This window comes from Sorex fumeus, unplaced genomic scaffold (assembly GCF_029834395.1).
Source record: "Sorex fumeus unplaced genomic scaffold, SorFum_2.1 ptg000054l, whole genome shotgun sequence".
Classification (NCBI taxonomy): Eukaryota; Metazoa; Chordata; class Mammalia; order Eulipotyphla; family Soricidae; genus Sorex; species Sorex fumeus.
In genome coordinates this window covers 29340307-29357326 of record NW_026606111.1, presented here as the reverse complement: position 1 = coordinate 29357326, position 17020 = coordinate 29340307, and the positions used below count along the sequence as shown (strand labels likewise).

The 17020-nt window shown below is 35.3% G+C and overlaps 1 protein-coding gene across 4 annotated transcripts in view; it reads left to right on the top strand.

The window, feature by feature from the left end:
* REV3L (REV3 like, DNA directed polymerase zeta catalytic subunit) overlaps nucleotides 1-17020 on the top strand; it is a 199786-nt gene that overhangs the window by 123486 nt on the left and 59280 nt on the right. For all 4 annotated transcript variants that reach the window (XR_008793971.1, XM_056125466.1, XM_056125465.1 and 1 more), the window contains exons 15-18: nucleotides 2153-2232; nucleotides 3444-3569; nucleotides 13145-13337; nucleotides 15133-15244. Coding sequence is in view for 3 of the 4 variants with exons in the window: in XM_056125466.1 (XP_055981441.1) it covers nucleotides 2153-2232; nucleotides 3444-3569; nucleotides 13145-13337; nucleotides 15133-15244 (511 nt within the window). In the remaining variant the exon portion in view is untranslated. The remainder of the gene's footprint in view (nucleotides 1-2152; nucleotides 2233-3443; nucleotides 3570-13144; nucleotides 13338-15132; nucleotides 15245-17020) is intronic.

Sequence of the window (17020 nt, the reverse complement as noted above, 5' to 3'; positions counted from 1 at the left end):
GGATTAAATCCAGGGCCTCATATGTGTGAGGCAAATGTTCTATCCCTAAATTTAATCTCCAGTCCCTCCATTTTGTTCTTGTCTTCTGGAGGACATGTAGAAGCTCTTTCAGAAACTTTACTTTCTTAACTTGATTTTGGGTTTTATATATCACCAGGTCTCTCCTAGGCTTTAAAATAGAAAGAAGGGTCCAGAGAGAGAGTTTAGAGGGTTAGGCATATACTTTCCATGTGGACAAACCCCATTTAGATCCTCAGCATCAGTGGTATCCCAAGCATAGCTAAATGCAGCCTTGGAGGCCCCCAGACATTACCATATACAGCCCTGAAGGGGACCCCAAGCACTACCAGGGTTGCCTGAGTAGAGCCTGGCACTTCAGGGTTTAAGTAACACCACATCCTTAGGCCCTCAGATTGAACTGTTGGCTGGTTGACCAGGAAACTCTCAAAGGTTCCCCAAGACCTCCTGAGCACCAATTGGAAGATTCTCCAAAAAATAAATGATAAAATAGAAACAAAACCCAAAACCTTGATCTTTATATCTGCCAACTTCTGTTTTTCTTCCCCTTCAAAAACGAGATTAATGGGTTTTTCTAATTTAACAATCCCATTTCTTGTTTCCTACTCATTTCTAAATCCACTCCAAATTCGTCTACCCACAGCATTCTATAAGTGTGACTCTTTAAACATTTTTTAATAACTAGCTAAAACTCTGTAGCATTTTCAGTCTTCCTCTCAAATGACCTTTAAGCTGCGACTAGTCTATTGACCATCCTATTTGGAACTAATTCTGTGCTTGACTTTATCCCCATCCCTCAGTTTCTAATTGTTTTGCTTTGAAAACAGTTCTCACTATTCTTAATTATTATCTTAATGTTGGATTTTATTAAGCCTTAATTTTAAGCCTCTGCTCTCTGATTTCTCCTTAAATGTTCTTAATTCCTGTCCATATAATTCTAATAATTCATAAATATATTTTTCTGATTCAGGACTCTTGTGAACACTGAAACATTACATTCAGCTGAGTCATTGGCAATTTTATTTAAATGCTAAAAAAAAAAAAAGAAAACAAACTGCAGGTTTAGCTGTGTAAAACACAGTCAAGATCTTACTGTATTCACCAAAAACCAAAATACTTATACACATACATACTCACACAAAGAAATTCATCTGGAACTCTAGGTTTTTCTTATTTCAATGTCCCTGTCTGTCACTGAGTTACACAGAAACCACCCTCTATGTGTCATTGAGTTACACAAAAAGAAACATATTTGGTTTTTTTTCCCAATAATGCATACCTACTCACCAAGTCCTCTTACTTTATAATTTCCTCAGTTATACTTAACATTCTACTTCTGCCAGTAAGCAAAGCCAGTATCATCTCCAACTCTGGCAGTCAATCTAGCGTTTTTATTAAATAACCATAACAATTTCTAGTTCTTTTTGCTCAATAATTGGGGGAAATCTCTAGTGAATTACTACTCTCTTCAGATTTCAGCTCAGAGATGTATTCCTGATCTTTCTGACTCAATAAAAATTCCAATTACATTTCCTCATTGGACTAGAAAGATAGTACAGGAATTAAAACAAATGCCTTGCATATGTTAACCCTGATTCAATCCCCAGTACCACATTGTCCCCTTAGCATTGCAGACTCAACCCTAGAGTCCCCAAGCACCACAGATAGTCCCCATTACACAGATAGTCCCTTGGTACATTGGGCCTGCAATCTCATCTTCATCAAACCACCAGCCCTCTTGGCCTAGAATCACTAGAGGTGCCCAATGATGAAATTTATTTAATTAGAACTTTCATATTTAAAAACAAAATAGGAAATTTTGGTCAGGGATATCCACAAAGAACTAGATCACATGCACTGCATGCATGAGTGCTTCGGGTTCAATCCCCTGTACAGCAGGTACCTAGAGCACTGCAAGGTGTGACCCTGAAGGCCAAGTAGCCAGAAATTTTTTAAGTCATTTTGTTCGGGATCAGAGACTTGAATTTGCTTCTTAAATTACGAATTGTTTGGGAGGAACTTATAGGATAGTATTAATAAGTGGAGTTTGGAACAACAAATTTTTAAACCAGAAGCAGGTAATTTCAGTGTATATGTTGAAATTTGAAAAAAATTATGAAATTTCTTTCTACAGAACCAAAAACCCAGAAACTGTGTCATAAGAAAGGAAGTAGTAACAACAGGCTTAGAAGAGTACTCTTAACACAAGCCAAGGTAACTATACCAAACATACTTAAAGAATTGTGGAAGATCCATTCTTATACTTAGATTTCAGTTAGATAATTGATAACTTGTCAATTTAAAATTTTTATTATATTTTTGCATCATTTTGTTTACATATCTTTGCAACAACAAGAAATTGCCTAATTTTTTTTTAGTTTTTTTTGTTGTTGGGATCCAAAAGATTCTTATATGTAAATACAAATATTACAGAGAAAGTGAATATGATAGCCAAATGTGGATTATGAGGATACAAATACATTAACTGATTACTGGCAAAATCAGAACAATCCAATGACAGCAGAGCTCAAGTAAGTGATTTTTGATCCCACCAAAAATATATCCTTTTTCTTGGTTTATTACTTTTTTCTCAATATAACATTCTTTTTTTTTTTTTCAGTTTATTTTACTAAGGAGCAAAAAGATCTATGTTACTTAAAACTAAAACTGAAAAACCAGCAACTTAATCAAATACTAAAATACTATAACATTTAAAATATGTACAATATGTTATGATAGAAAGTATATGTATTGAGATATCTTTGGAAATCTATAGAAATCACTTCCATATCAGCTACTTCTCTATCATTAACTTTTAATGTTTACATTTTGAGATTATAAATGCTTTTTAAAACTTATTTATAAAACAGTATTATTTTCTATAAGCTTTATATTAAAAATAAATCCCAACATATGTGGACATAAATACACACTCTGAGAAAAATGATAAATTAAGCATGAAAAAAGTTTCAGTAAATACTATTTTTTAAAAGCCCTAAAAGGTTGTTTTAACTCACCTTTCAGACATTTGGGTTATGTAAAATACAAATACAAAATTTCAAATCCTTTATAAAGTTTACCAAAATAGTTGCAGTATATTTATTACTTGTCATACTTCTAAGAAATAAGTGCCTATATCGTACAGAAGTCAACTTTAGTATTTGAGACCGAAAAGCTCAAAGATTGATGGATGGTTTGCTTGCAGATTATTTCAGATACATATATCAAGTTATGCTATCTTACTAGTGTTTTTACTAGTATTAAAAGAAAATTAATAAAGTAATGATTATTTCTTTAAAATGATGATACTGGATTTGTGTGTTAATATAGAACACATAAAAAGCAAGTTAGTAGAAATAAATCAAAAGAAAGAATGTGATTGTCCATTTATCTTTTTCTGGCTATGTGTCTTTTTTTCCCAATAGAATCCGTTTGCATCAGTAAATTCCCCAAAGAAAGAAACTTCTCAGATTGATGGACCATCCTTAAACAATACCTATGGTTTCAAAGTCAGCATACAGAACTTACAGGAAGCAAAAGCTTTACATGAGGTAAAATTGCAACACTGAGAACCCATATACTGTTTAACTCATGCTTTTATTCTATTGAACAAGTAAAAGTAAATTATTATTTGAGAAATAGTAGAATTCTATATCTGTTAATATCCATTTTGTTATTTTGGCTCAAGCTATAGCACAGCAGGAAGGGCATTTGCCTTGAATGCGGCTGACCTGGCTGACCAGGTTTGAATCCTCCACCCCTCTCGAGTCAGCAAGCTACTGAGAGTATCTCACTCACAGGGCAAAGCCTGGCAAGCTACCCATGATGTATTCGATATGCCAAACACAGTAACAAGTCTCACAATGAAGACGTTACTGGGCCCGCTCGAGCAAATTGATGAACAACGGGAGAACAGTGCTACAGTGCTATTACTACTTTGAATGTTTATTTAGAATAGAGAAACTTTTAAAGCAGCCATTATTTATTGAGACTGCTTGGTGGTTTCACAGCTTTTACAAGTCTTATCATTGAAATCCAGTTTTGGGGGACTTGAGCAATAGCACAGTGAGTAGGGTGTTTGCATTGCACACTCAGTTCCATCCCTGACATCTCATATGGTCCCCAGAGAACTGCCAGGGGTAATTCCTGAGCACAGATCCAGGAGTAATCCCTGAGAATTGTCAGGTATGCTCCAAAGCCCCTCCCTCTTCCCCAGTAAAGAGAGAAATCCAGTGTGTAGAAGCTAAACTTTATATATATATATTTTTTTAACTCTTAGGAAATCCATGTTATTTTTAGATTATATTAGAATATTCTCACCTCTGAAATGTGATTTTTTTTATTTGTATATTCTATTTGGTTGGCTCATTGGATTAGTGCCTAGTACAGTTTGTTTCATAATCCCTATATAACCTTCTCAACCTCTGTATCACAGACTCTGTCACCTCATGTAAGGGACTAGGAAGTCATTTTATAGAATGTTCTTCAGAGGACTGTAGAGATAGCTCAGAACTGCCAAACTTGCTGCTTTACAGTTAGGAACCCCAGTTGTCATCCAATGACAACCTCCCACCACCACTTCAAACTTAAGGGTGTGACCCCAAAATAAAAATAAAAACATTAAGAAATAATGTACATAAGTCACAAGATGGAATAGAAAATATGTGTGACTTTTTCTTTACAAATTTATTCTGTATAAAAGAAATGACAACTGAGAGCACATATGTGACTGGCATAAATAAAGTGGAAACTAGAGGGACAGGAGAGAGAATGTATTTAATTTGCCATGCCAAGAGTTACAGGGCCTTTACACATAAAAGTCAAGTGCTCTACTACTGAGATACATCCTGAGCCCAAGCCACTAGAAGCATGGCTATTGAGAAGACCTATAATTTGGCATATATCTAGGGACTACATTTTTAAAAATTTATCACTAGTTAATAGTACTGTAGACTTTAAAGAATACAGCTTTACACCTCTACATGTGTACAAGACTAAATGCACTCACCACTAAAGTTTTGCTATTAGTCCAGCCACCAAAAAGATTCTTCTATCCATACCACCTTTTACCTGGTAACCTCTGAAGATTTTACTAATCAAAGAATTAATTTTGTTGGTTTTTTCCCTTTTGTTTGCTTTAGTTATTTGTATTTTGCATATCAATGAAGCCATCTGGCAGTTGTCATTTTTCCCTTATTTCCTATAGCATAGTATCCTCAAGTTTCATATATAATGTCCAAAAGCATGATTTCATCTTTTTTTTGGATGTTTTAGTATACCATTGAGTGTATATACCATAGGTTCTTTATTCAGTCATTTGTTGATGGGCATTTAGATTGATTCCATGTTTTATCTAATGTGAATAATGAACAAAAGAGTGCAAACATCTTTTGGAATTGTTATTTTCAGATCCTTTAGGTAAATGCCTAGAAGTGGTACTACTGCTGAATATTCCATACCAATTTAGGAACTGAACTTTAATTTTTTTATTTAATATTTGATTAAAACTGAACATGACTCACTTATTAGAAAGTTTTTAATGGTACATCTTGGTTGTATAAAACTACTTTTTTAGCTATAAATTTTATAAACTGAATACTAATCAAGTGTTTCCCTTTAAAAAATTCAGTGCCTACATAGAGTATAGGCAGTATATGTAAAAATGCACATTTGAAATTTATAGAAAAATAGAGCATCAGTGAATTTTATATCATATATTGGAGGTGATATTTTTAATAGATTGGATTAAATTTTAAAATTTTAGTTTGGGGGCCAAAGTGATAGTACAGTGGGTAGGGAATTTGCCTTTCATGCCATTGACCTGGGTTTGATTCCCGGCATCCCATATGGTCCCCCAAGCACTGCCAGGAATAATTCCTGAGTGCAGAGCCAGGAGTAACCCCTGAGCATCACTGGGTGTGACCCAAAAAGAAAATAAAAATTTTTTTTAGTTTTGCTTTTGGGTTATTCCTGTTTGGGCGAAGATCATGCTGGTAATTCATCCTGGTAATCCCACAAGCAAAGTGTATGTTCCAGCCCATCTCTCTGACCCCTAAATGAAATATTTAAAAAATTAGTTTTGCTTTTTTTAAAATGTGACTACTAAAAAAAAAAATTAGGTGTTTTTTTTTAATACATGTTTGGGACTCCATTGAGCAGTGCTCAGGGGTTGTAACCATTCCTAGCAGTGCTCACTTGAGACCAGGCGGTGCCGAATCAAACCCAGGCCTTTTGCTTGCAAAGCATGCGCTCAGCCTTTTGAGCTATAATCCCATCTCATCTGCTAGAAGTTTCAAATTCTGTATGTTGACTTTAACTCTATTTCTGTTGGTCAATGTTAGTTTATATAGTTTTGCTGTAAGAACAGAGAATTCATTTTCTTTTGCTTCAAGTCAGTTGTCTTAATATTCTGAGGATTGGATGAGCTCAAACAAAATGTTTATTGTTTGCCTGAAATTTGAACTAAGAAATATACTCTAGGGGCTGGAGCAATAGCACAGCAGGTAGGGCGTTTGCCTTGCACACGGCCGACTCAGGTTAGATTCCCATCACAAGGAGTAATTTCTGAGTGCATGAGCCATAAGTAACCCCTATGCAATGCCGGGCACAACCCAAAAGCGAAGGAAGGGAGGGAGGGAAGGAAGGGAAGGAAGGGAAGGAAGGGAAGGAAGGAAGGAAAGGAAGGAAAGGAGGGAGGGAGGGAGGGAGGGAGGGAGGAAGGAAGGAAGGAAGGAAGGAAGGAAGGAAGGAAGGAAGGAAGGAAGGAAGGAAGTCAGTCTATACTTTTTAGAATCAGACTGGACTTTCTTATTTTTATTTGTGCACTTTTTTTATATAACAGCATTCATTTAGGTACTTTCTCAGTTTGGTAATGCCCTGATCCCTGAAATCCAGATAATTTAACTCAGAAATTTATATTAGTCCCAGATCCAAAATTAGAGAATATATTTTGTTAAAAAATACTGAGTTTGATAAATTTTAACAAAAAGACTGTTAGATTATTCTTTTAATTGAAAAATATGATTTTCTTTTTATATTATTACTTTGTTTACTGCTTATATTGTCACAGATTTTTCTTGTTTGTTTTTATGAAACCTCATTTTAAAATCATGAATCCTAGAATCCCCAAAGATTTCTTTCAAACACAAGCTTTTCTTTTATATCCAGGCATATTCCAAACTGCCACCTGGTGGTGAAGTAGGAGGATTTTTTTAAAAATTTACTCTCTATGTTTTTCTTTTTCTAGGAAATTGTGTCCTGTGTCCGTATCACTTTTCCTGAATCCCATTACAGAAAACTCTCTGTTCCACACCTATATACTCAGTGCAGAAGAGATAGTTTGTAATTTTTGTTTTTCTTTCACCTGTTGTCTCCTAGGTACACTTTTGATCTGAATTTGTCTTTTGTATTCATATTCCTTCCTTGTGATTATCTGTTTCCAGTTAAACTCTGTGTTTAAAATTTAGTTTTGTTTGTGTTTAGGAAGTAATATTATATATTTTTATTTACCAAACTAATACAATCCTATTGTTTTAAAAATATCATATAGTACTGAATCATATACATTTAAAAGTAAAGTGTTTTCCCCCCCCCCACCTTATTTTTTTTTTAATTTTCGCTTTATTTTTTTTAAAAAAACCTAAATGTGGAATGGAGGACAAATTGAGAGCACAGTGGGCTTAGCACATGCTTTACATACAGGAGGCCTGGATTCAGCTGCAGCGTCACGGGGTTCCTTAAGTACTTCTAGGAGTAGCTCCTAAGCACAGCTGGGTGTGACTCAAATCCAAAATAAATGAAATAAAAATAAAAGCCTAGCACCCCCTGGTATAGCCCCAGGTCTCCTGAGCACAGCTTGGAAAGCCCAAAATGAAAAAACAATTAAATCAAAAATAATAGATTTACATCGTAGTAGACATGGAAGGTGGTGGTTATTTTAATAGTGTTTGTGCCTTAGACATGTGCAACGAGTTTCTGCTATAAAAAATTTGAAAATTTAGTAATGAGTGAATACAGTATTTATGTACATGGTAAAAAAAAATGGATCAGGACAAAATGACTTGCAATGAGACAAATAAACTTGTCTCCCATCTCAGACTCCCGAGAGACAGAAACATTTCTGGGTTTTGTCTCTTTACAGAAATTTTCTATGCATGTGCGAAACAACTCATATGCTTAATGTCATACTGTATTCACTGGTTACATTATCAGTTTAATTATGGTAATTGCTTCATATTGGAGTGTATAGACCTAGCTCATTTTTTAAAAAATAAGGTTAGAGAATATTTCATTATATGTTACCTTACATATTCCATGTAGTGTGTTTAACCAGTCTTCCAAAAGTTCTTTAGGAGGAGTTCCAAGCTTCAATAATGTATGAAAGACTGAAAATATTGCCAGTAAACATCCTTATGTATATACTTTTACTGCAATAATGAGTATTTCTACAGAATATCTTTTCAAGAATAAAATTGTTAGGTCAGTATTTAGATTTGTCCATGTAAAGTTTTTATCTTATTTCCAAATTATCTTCCAAGAGATTTACCAAATTGTGCTCTCATCATTAGTGGTAGTCTTGTATTTGCATTTCTTTGGCTATTTTCATAGACAGTAAGAGCAGAAATTCTTTATTAAATGTATATGATCTGAGTAATTACCAGCATTTTAACAGAGCATCTGTTTTCATTGCCAGATTTAGCACTGTAGCACCGTCCTCCCCTTGTTCATCAATATTGCTCAAGCGGGCACCAGTTATATCTCACAAATTGTGAGACTTGTTACTATGTTACTATGGCATGTCGAATACGTCATGGGGAGCTTGCCAGGCTTTGCCATGCGAGCGAGATACTCTCAGTAGCTTGCCGTGCTTTTCTAGAGGGGCAGAGGAATCAAACCGGATTGGCTGCGTGCAAGGCAAATGTCCTACCAGCTGTGCTGTCACTCCAGCCCATCCTGGATTAAATTGATTGTTTTGTTTTTCTTACTCAGATTTTTCTTATTCTATCCTGTTTATAGAAAAAGAAATCTAAGATTACAATTAAACATTTTTTCAGTACCTTGGGAAGTAACTCTATGGTAAGATACATGCTTTGCATGTATACTTGATCCCTGATACTAGATAGATAGATACATAGATAGATGTACATCTACCTATATATGCACCTATACATATTCACTGTTTTAAATCATTTAAAATAGCTTGGGGCAAGTACATGTGAGTAGCAAAATATTGGGGGTTTTTTGCCCTGTCAAAGAGAAGATGTGTGACATAAATCTGGATATTGTCCTAACAGCCGGAGCAACTGGGGAAAATAATAGCAAATAAGATTGGTAGTTGGTAGATAAAAGGAAGTAGTAAAAAATCAAGCAGAAATAAACTGAAACCACAAAAACACAAAAAAAAGTAATGTGGGAAAGTTTTAATCAGTACCTACTCTTCTCTTTAGGGACGTTTCTCAAAAAACTCAGATATTGTAGGGAGTAAAGTGATCATCAGGGATGAAGGAACCACAATAAGAAATTAATAAAAATTTATTGACTTTAAATAATTTTACATGTTGCATATAATGAGAAAAAACTTTACACTCAAAAATCAGTGAAACTGGTTGGATTTTTTTTAAAAGATAATAAAACTGATAAACCTTAACAAGGGTTATAAAGAGGAAATTTGTAATAAGCAGAATCAAAAAAATTATAGGGTACCATAGAAGCATTAATGATGGTGTTATTATGAATTATATCCAACAAGCACAGCATTCTGGAAGAAATGAACACACTTTTTTTTGGGTAATTTTATTGAATCACTGTGATAAAGTTACAAGCTTTCATGTTTGTGTTACAATCACACAGTGATCAAACATCTATCCCTCCACCAGTTGGTGGTAATGCCGACTGGTCCAGCTTTTCTGGAAAACAATATGGACAATCCTTCAAAAACTAGAATTTGAGCTTCCATATGACCCTGTAATACCGCTTCTGGGAATATACATCAAGGATGCAAAAAAGCACAGTAGAAATGTATCTGTACCTATATGTTCATTGAAGCACTGTTCACAATAGCCAAAATCTGGAAACAACCTAAGTGCCCTACAACAGATGACTGGTTAAAGAAACTTTGGTACATCTACACAATGGAAATGGATACACTTTTTGATAAGTAAAGGCTCTATTAAAATTAAATCAGCGAGAAATATAAAATCTGATCAACTGATTGCAGTTTTAGAGATTGAAATAGTGATTAGAAAGCTCTAGAAAAAAACATCTGAACCTGTATCAGATGGTTTTAGTAGTGACTTTTATTAGACTTACAAACTTTTAAAAAACTTAAGACTGCTTTTCTCAAACTTTTTTAAAAATTAAAGCATACCCAAAATATTTTAAGTTCAAACATTACCCTGATGCCAGAACCACACAAAGACAACTCCAAAAATAAATAAAACTGCAGACCAAGTCCTCCGATGAACATAGATGTAAAAATCATCGACAAAGTTCTACCAAATTGAATTCATCTGTACATCAAAAGGATCATACATTATGATCCAGTGCAGCTTATTCCAGGTATGAAAGGAATTTTTACCATACATAATCTTATTAGTCTGTACGCCAAATAAAAGGAAAGACAAATCATCAGCAGTTGCAAAGATAACATTTGATATGATTTAGCACTCATTTATCATAAAACTCAATTAAATGGGGTAGAAGGAACATATCTTGGCATAATAAATTCGTTGGCCATATATTATGTGCTTAGAAGATCATCTTGTGCCAAGGATTGAACCTGGGTCAGGTGCAAGCTAGTCTTAACTGCTGTACTATCTTCTGCCCCTCCTTCTGCATAGCATATTTTCAGGAAATAGAACAAAATATACTGAAGATAATATGAAACCATTAAAGACCTTAAATAGCTGTGGCAATTTTGAAATAGAGGAAGAAAGTGAAATCATCCTGTTACTTGAGTTTAATGTTTCAGAATTAAAATTATGATTTTGAAGTGAAAAACACTGGTGGAATTGCAAGGTAGCACTCAAAAATTAACTCTTTTATCAATGTTTAATTTCTAACTATGATCTGAGACTATACAGTGGGAGAAGGAATGTCTCCAACAAATGCTACTGGGGTAACTGGCATATTTTTTAACTACATGAGAAAATTGAAGCTGGGATATTCTCTGACCCCATATACAAAAATTAATTAAAAATAGACTACAGACTATTTTTAGTAGACTGGAGATATAGCTAACTCAAAGGTGGGAGCGATAGTACAGAAGGTAGGGCATTTGCCTTAGCATGCAGCTGACCCGGGCTTGATATCTGGCATCCTATATGGTTCCTTGAGCTCCGCCAAGAGTAGTAATTCTGAGTGCAGAGCTAGGAGTAAACCCTAAGTTTTGCTAGGTGTGACCTAAAACAGGAAGAAATAGTGGGAGCACATGCTTTTACATGCAGGAGCCCCTGATTTAATTTTTCACTCTTCTCTGTCTGCTAGACACTGCTGAGTGTGGTTCAAAAACAAAACATAAAATGCTTTAAAGATCTACATTTAAGACCCAGACCCAGTACCATAAGGAACACAGAATATAACACAGGGGAGACATTTTATAAAATTAGTAGTAAGTTTTAAGTAGATTGATCTCAACAGGAAGAGAAATTAATGGAAAAGAGAAAAAACAACTGAAACTAGATAAAATTGAAAAACTTTTGTTCAATGAGAGAAAAACATAAACAGAATGATAGGTCCAAAGAAATAATGCAGCAGGTAAGAGCTTGCCTTGCATGTGGCTGACCTAGTATTGATCCCCAGCACCTCCTAATGTACCCAGAGTCTGCCAGGAGTATGCCCTGAGCACAGCTAGGTATAGCCCAGGAGCAAAAGAAAATATAAATAGAATGAAAGCTATCTTATCTTTCTGAATATATTTCTATATCATACATCTGTGTAGGGTTACTAAGTATATAAAGATCATAGACTACTTTTAAAAAAAAGTTAAAAAATATGGATAAAAGATTGTGGGGGGGTTGGGTTTTTTTTTTTTTTTGGCTTTTGGGGTCACACCCTGTGGTACACAGGGGTTATTCCTGGCTCTGCACTCAAGAGTTACTCCTGGTGGTGCTCAGGGGACCATGTGGGATGCTGGGAATCGAATCCAGTTCGTCCATGTGCAAGGCAAACGCCCTAACCACTGTGCTATATCACTCCAGCCCCATGGGCAAAAGATATTTATGTACACTTTTCCAAAGAGAATATAAACAAATGGGCAAGGTCAAAATTTATTTGCTTAAAGAAATTTACTTAAATCTGAAGGGGGAGAAAGATGTGTTCATGAGAGAACATTTTTAAACATTTTTGTTTAAATTTAGAGATAATTTTAATGTAGTTTAAATTTACAGGTACTTAGTGTGATTTAAATAATTCAGCTAGTTTACCTTGATTAAGTTACAGGTGAAAATACAGTTTTGTAAATTTGATAGCATGAAAAGTAGTGAACTTTGGGGGCCAGAGTGATAAACTATTGGTAAGCACTTACCTTCCCATGTGACTGATTAAGGGTTCAATTCCCAGCACCCATCTGTTTCCTGAAGCCTCGCCAGGAGTGATCACTGAGCATGACCAGGAATAAGCCCTCAGTACAGCTGGTTGTAACACAAAAGCAAAAACACAAAAAAAGTAGTAGACTAATTTGAGTGTACAACCAGTTGGACTATCTCAAACAAATTGTGAAAATCAAGAGGCACTTGATTTTCTAGACCAGTGTTTCTCAACCTTTTTCTGATTGTAAGATCCCTTCTGACCTTATCTCCTTCCTGTGATATCAGTTGGCTTTCTGGTCTCATTCCATGATCCTCTATGTGATTTTTAACCTGTTTTCCCTAATTGAGAAAAGCTCTTCTAGATTTAAATATGTATTTTCATTGAGAAATTAATGCTTAAGCAGTTTTTCTAAAATACAGAAGTTGTGAATTCATTTATCTAACCTTCCATATAAAAATCTTGTTTTAATCTGTGGAGTGTTAAATTGTAACTTTTCCTTATAGCATTTTTTTCTGTAATTTTACACATTTCCATAGAGTTTTACTGAAACTTTTTCAGCAGATCAAAAATATAGCATAACTTATATTTCCTTTTTTAGATACAAAATCTTACCTTAATCAGTGTGGAGTTACATGCTCGAACTAGACGAGACTTAGAACCAGATCCTGAATTTGACCCAATCTGTGCCCTATTCTACTGCATCTCATCTGATACTTCACTGCCAGATACAGACAAAACAGAAATCACAGGTGTAATAGTGATTGATAAAGAGAAATCAGTCTCTTCTCAAGGTATTGTTACTAATTTTATGCTTACCCCACCCTAAGAAGAACCTTTTAATGGGACAAATACTGGAGATCTAAATCAGACTAATATAAGGAATTCCTTTCTAAAATGTTTGATGGAAAAGCATTGGCATTATTGTATATAACTTTGTTCTAGACTTTCCATTGTCAATAATAATGTTACTTTAAATATTATTATAGAGCCATTATTTAAAGGATTATCAAGAGTCAAAAGCTGAAAAAGCTCGGGTTAGGCTGAAAAGCTAAGGGGTTAACATAGCTACCATCCAACTAACTCTGGTTCAAATTCCCTGCACTCATATTTGGTCTCCAAAGCCACTACCATGGATTACTTCTGAGCACAGGAACAGGAATATAGCCCATGACTACCACTAGGTATAGCCCAGCCTCCCCCCCACCACACCCCACATAAATAGGATTTAAGGGGGGGTGGAAGGGAGCTAAGGACCAAGAGATAGTATAGGGATGACGGTGTATTTATACCTTGCATGCTGCTGGATCCCTGTTTGATCTCCGGCACCACCTGGTTCCCTGAATATCTCTCAAGGTGCCACCCTGAAAGTCCCTGACTACTGCAGGCCTAGGTAATCACAAATACCACATGAGCAACGCTGCAGCCTTTGGCCCTCATATGAATTGCCAAAGGGGCCCCAACTTCCTGAGCATTCCTTAGAAGATTGCACCCTCCCCACCAAAAAGAAAAAAATTGAAACTATAAAATGTTAATGTCTTAATACTGTGAACACTAATTACTCAGTGATTATATGGATAGGTTGGGTAGATTTTTATATACTTATATGCTAGTATTAAGCTGCTGATAAAGAACTTTAATAAGTTACTATAAATTACTGGTTTATGATAGACTTTTAATATATATTCTATTTTTTTATAGGGGCCACCCAGTGAACTCCTCCTGGTGGTACAGAGCCTGCTAGTTTGGTGCTTGGCTACCAAAGTCATATCTGGCAGTGTTTGGGAGCTGTCAGAGCCATCAGGGCTATACCTGATAATGCTCAGGGAGTTACTAGGGCTACATCCAGTGATGTTGAGGTTGGGGTGGGCCTCACACATACTTGATATGCTATCTATAGCTTGAGCTACTTCACCTTAAGATACATCCATCCTAACTTTTGTTTAGATTATTTTCTTAATACGTCTATTTATGGTTTAGGATTTTTGCAAAACAGTATAGAAATAGGCAAGCACTAATTAGAACTCTTTTTCCTGAAGAGGTGGTGGCAAACATTTTCTGTTAAAACCACCTCTGTTCATTAAGCAAGTTTCTTCCTAAAGGAAGGGCAAAGACAGAAGTAAGGTAATAAAATATTTTTATAGGTGTTATCTGGAGAATTTTTGTGAATGTTTTCAAGACTTTTCAAAAGTACCTGCAGGAGTCAGGGCTGTGACTGGCAAAGCAGAGCACATGCCTTGCATATGCAGGGCCCTATGTTCCATTCCTGGGATAGCATGATTCCCTACCACCACCCCAAAAGTCAGGTATAATCATGGAAGCCCCTGAGTACCTCTAAGAATGGGCCCAGACTTCCAAACACTGCCAAGAGTACCTTCCCCCCCCCAAAAAATATCTGAAAATAATAAGAAATCTTTAAGTTTTAGTTGCATATTGAGTTAGAAAGCATTTCAGAAATTTTTTTTCTAGAATTTGGGTCAATTATTTCTTAACTTTGGGAATGCTCTCCATGTATTTCAGTAGTATAATTTTACTCAAAAAGTGAGTTGATTTATTATAATAATGAGTTGGTTTTTTTTTATTTCTTAGATATCAGGTATCAGACTCCATTGCTAATTAGATCTGGAATTACGGATCTAGAAGTTACCTATGCTGCTGATGAGAAGGCACTTTTTCAAGAAGTTGCAGATATCATAAAGAGGTATTATTTTGTATTTTCTGATTTTTTTTTCCAGTTATTGTTCAGAGAGTTGGTCATGCTATTACTGAATAACACAGGTAAAGGTAATGGGGGAGGGGAGGAATTCCTTTTTATCTAAAATTAGTTGCCACTGAAAAGATACATTATGTTCTCTATAGCTATCATCCCACTTCTATCACCATGTAAGGAATTGAAAAAAAAAATTCTGTTCTCATGATTGAGGATCCAATAAAAGAACAATATTGACTTAACCTCTTAGCTCTGCAAGTTGAACTTTAGCATGATTTTTGTGGGTGATGAAATAATGGGAAATTATCCTAAAGTTGTAGGCTTGTTCTTCAAGCCTGTGTTTTCCGTTGAACATGTATCTCGCTTGCTTGTCTCTATGTTTCTTTGCTTGCCTATTTCCACTCAGGAGTAGCCTGTTGTTCTCTCTCAAACATGTACTTCTCCCTTTCTCTCCTTACAAAAATAAAAACACTGTCCTCCAGTTGTTCATTGATTTGCTCGAGCGGGCCCAGTAACGTCTCCATTTTGAGACTTGTTTCTGTGTTTGGCATATTGAATACATAATGGATAACTTGCCAGGCTTTGCTGCGTGGGCAAGATACTCTCAGTAGCTTGCCGGGCTCTCTGAGAGGGGCGGAGGAATTGAACCCGGCTTGGCCGGGCTGGCTGCGCCTAAGGCAAATGCCCTACCGCTGTGCTATCACTCCAAAAATAAAAAAAATTAGCAGAAATAAAATTGTATTAGTCATTAAATTAGGCCTCTACTTTGGGGGCCAACTATCGTTTTACTTGCTACAGAAAGATTTATTTTTTAAAAGAAAATGTTTTCTGAACCCAAAACAAGCCTATCTTTATTTTCAAAATGCTTTGGGATGTACACTCAATAAATTTAGAATTGATGCATAATCATTTTTGCACGTAGTTCCTTAAAAAATATTCTTGACCTTGGGGCTGAAGAGATAGTACAGCAGGTAGGACACCTACCCTTGCACTACAGCCAGCCCAGGTTTGATCTCCAGCATTCCTGAGCTCCCTAGGAGTGATCCCTGAATGAATAGCCAGGAGTAAGCCCTTAGCACAACTGGGTGTGCCTTCCCCCAAAAGCAAAAAGATTTCTTAAGTAGCCTGGAACATAGTTAAATAATAGAGTACTTGCCTTGTATGTATTGAGGCACACAGTTTGATCTCCAGCATCACTAAAAAAATAGTTATGACTAACTGGTCTCTAGGACCAAAATGTAAGAAATATAATCTGAAAAATAATGTGACATAGCACAGTTCTTCTAAAATAACACAATGTTTTGTAAATCCACCAAGAGAAATAAAGAGTGGCTTTCAGTAGTTATCTCTGAGCACTAGCAATTTATAAGTGGACATTGAGAAAAAAATTAAAAGTATTTTTTAAAATTACTATATTTACTCGTTTGCTATAACAGAGCTAGTAGTGATTGACTAATAATGCTTGTAATAAGCAATTCATGAATCAAGACATTTTGATGATGAAATTAGAAGAACTGTCTTTAAAACAGATGTCTTTAAAATAGAATTTTGACATCATCTGACTTTTTTTATGTTACAACATTGTTTAGAAATGTATCTGAAAGGAAGAACAGCAGTCTTACTTATTTTTCTTTTAAGATTAAGGCCAACTGTGACCATAACACCTCCCTTAAATTACTATTAGTATTAAATCATTCATCTTTATAGTTTTGTATATGTGTGGAAATCCATGATAGAGCCACTTGATGTTGCTGCCTTTTTCTCAGA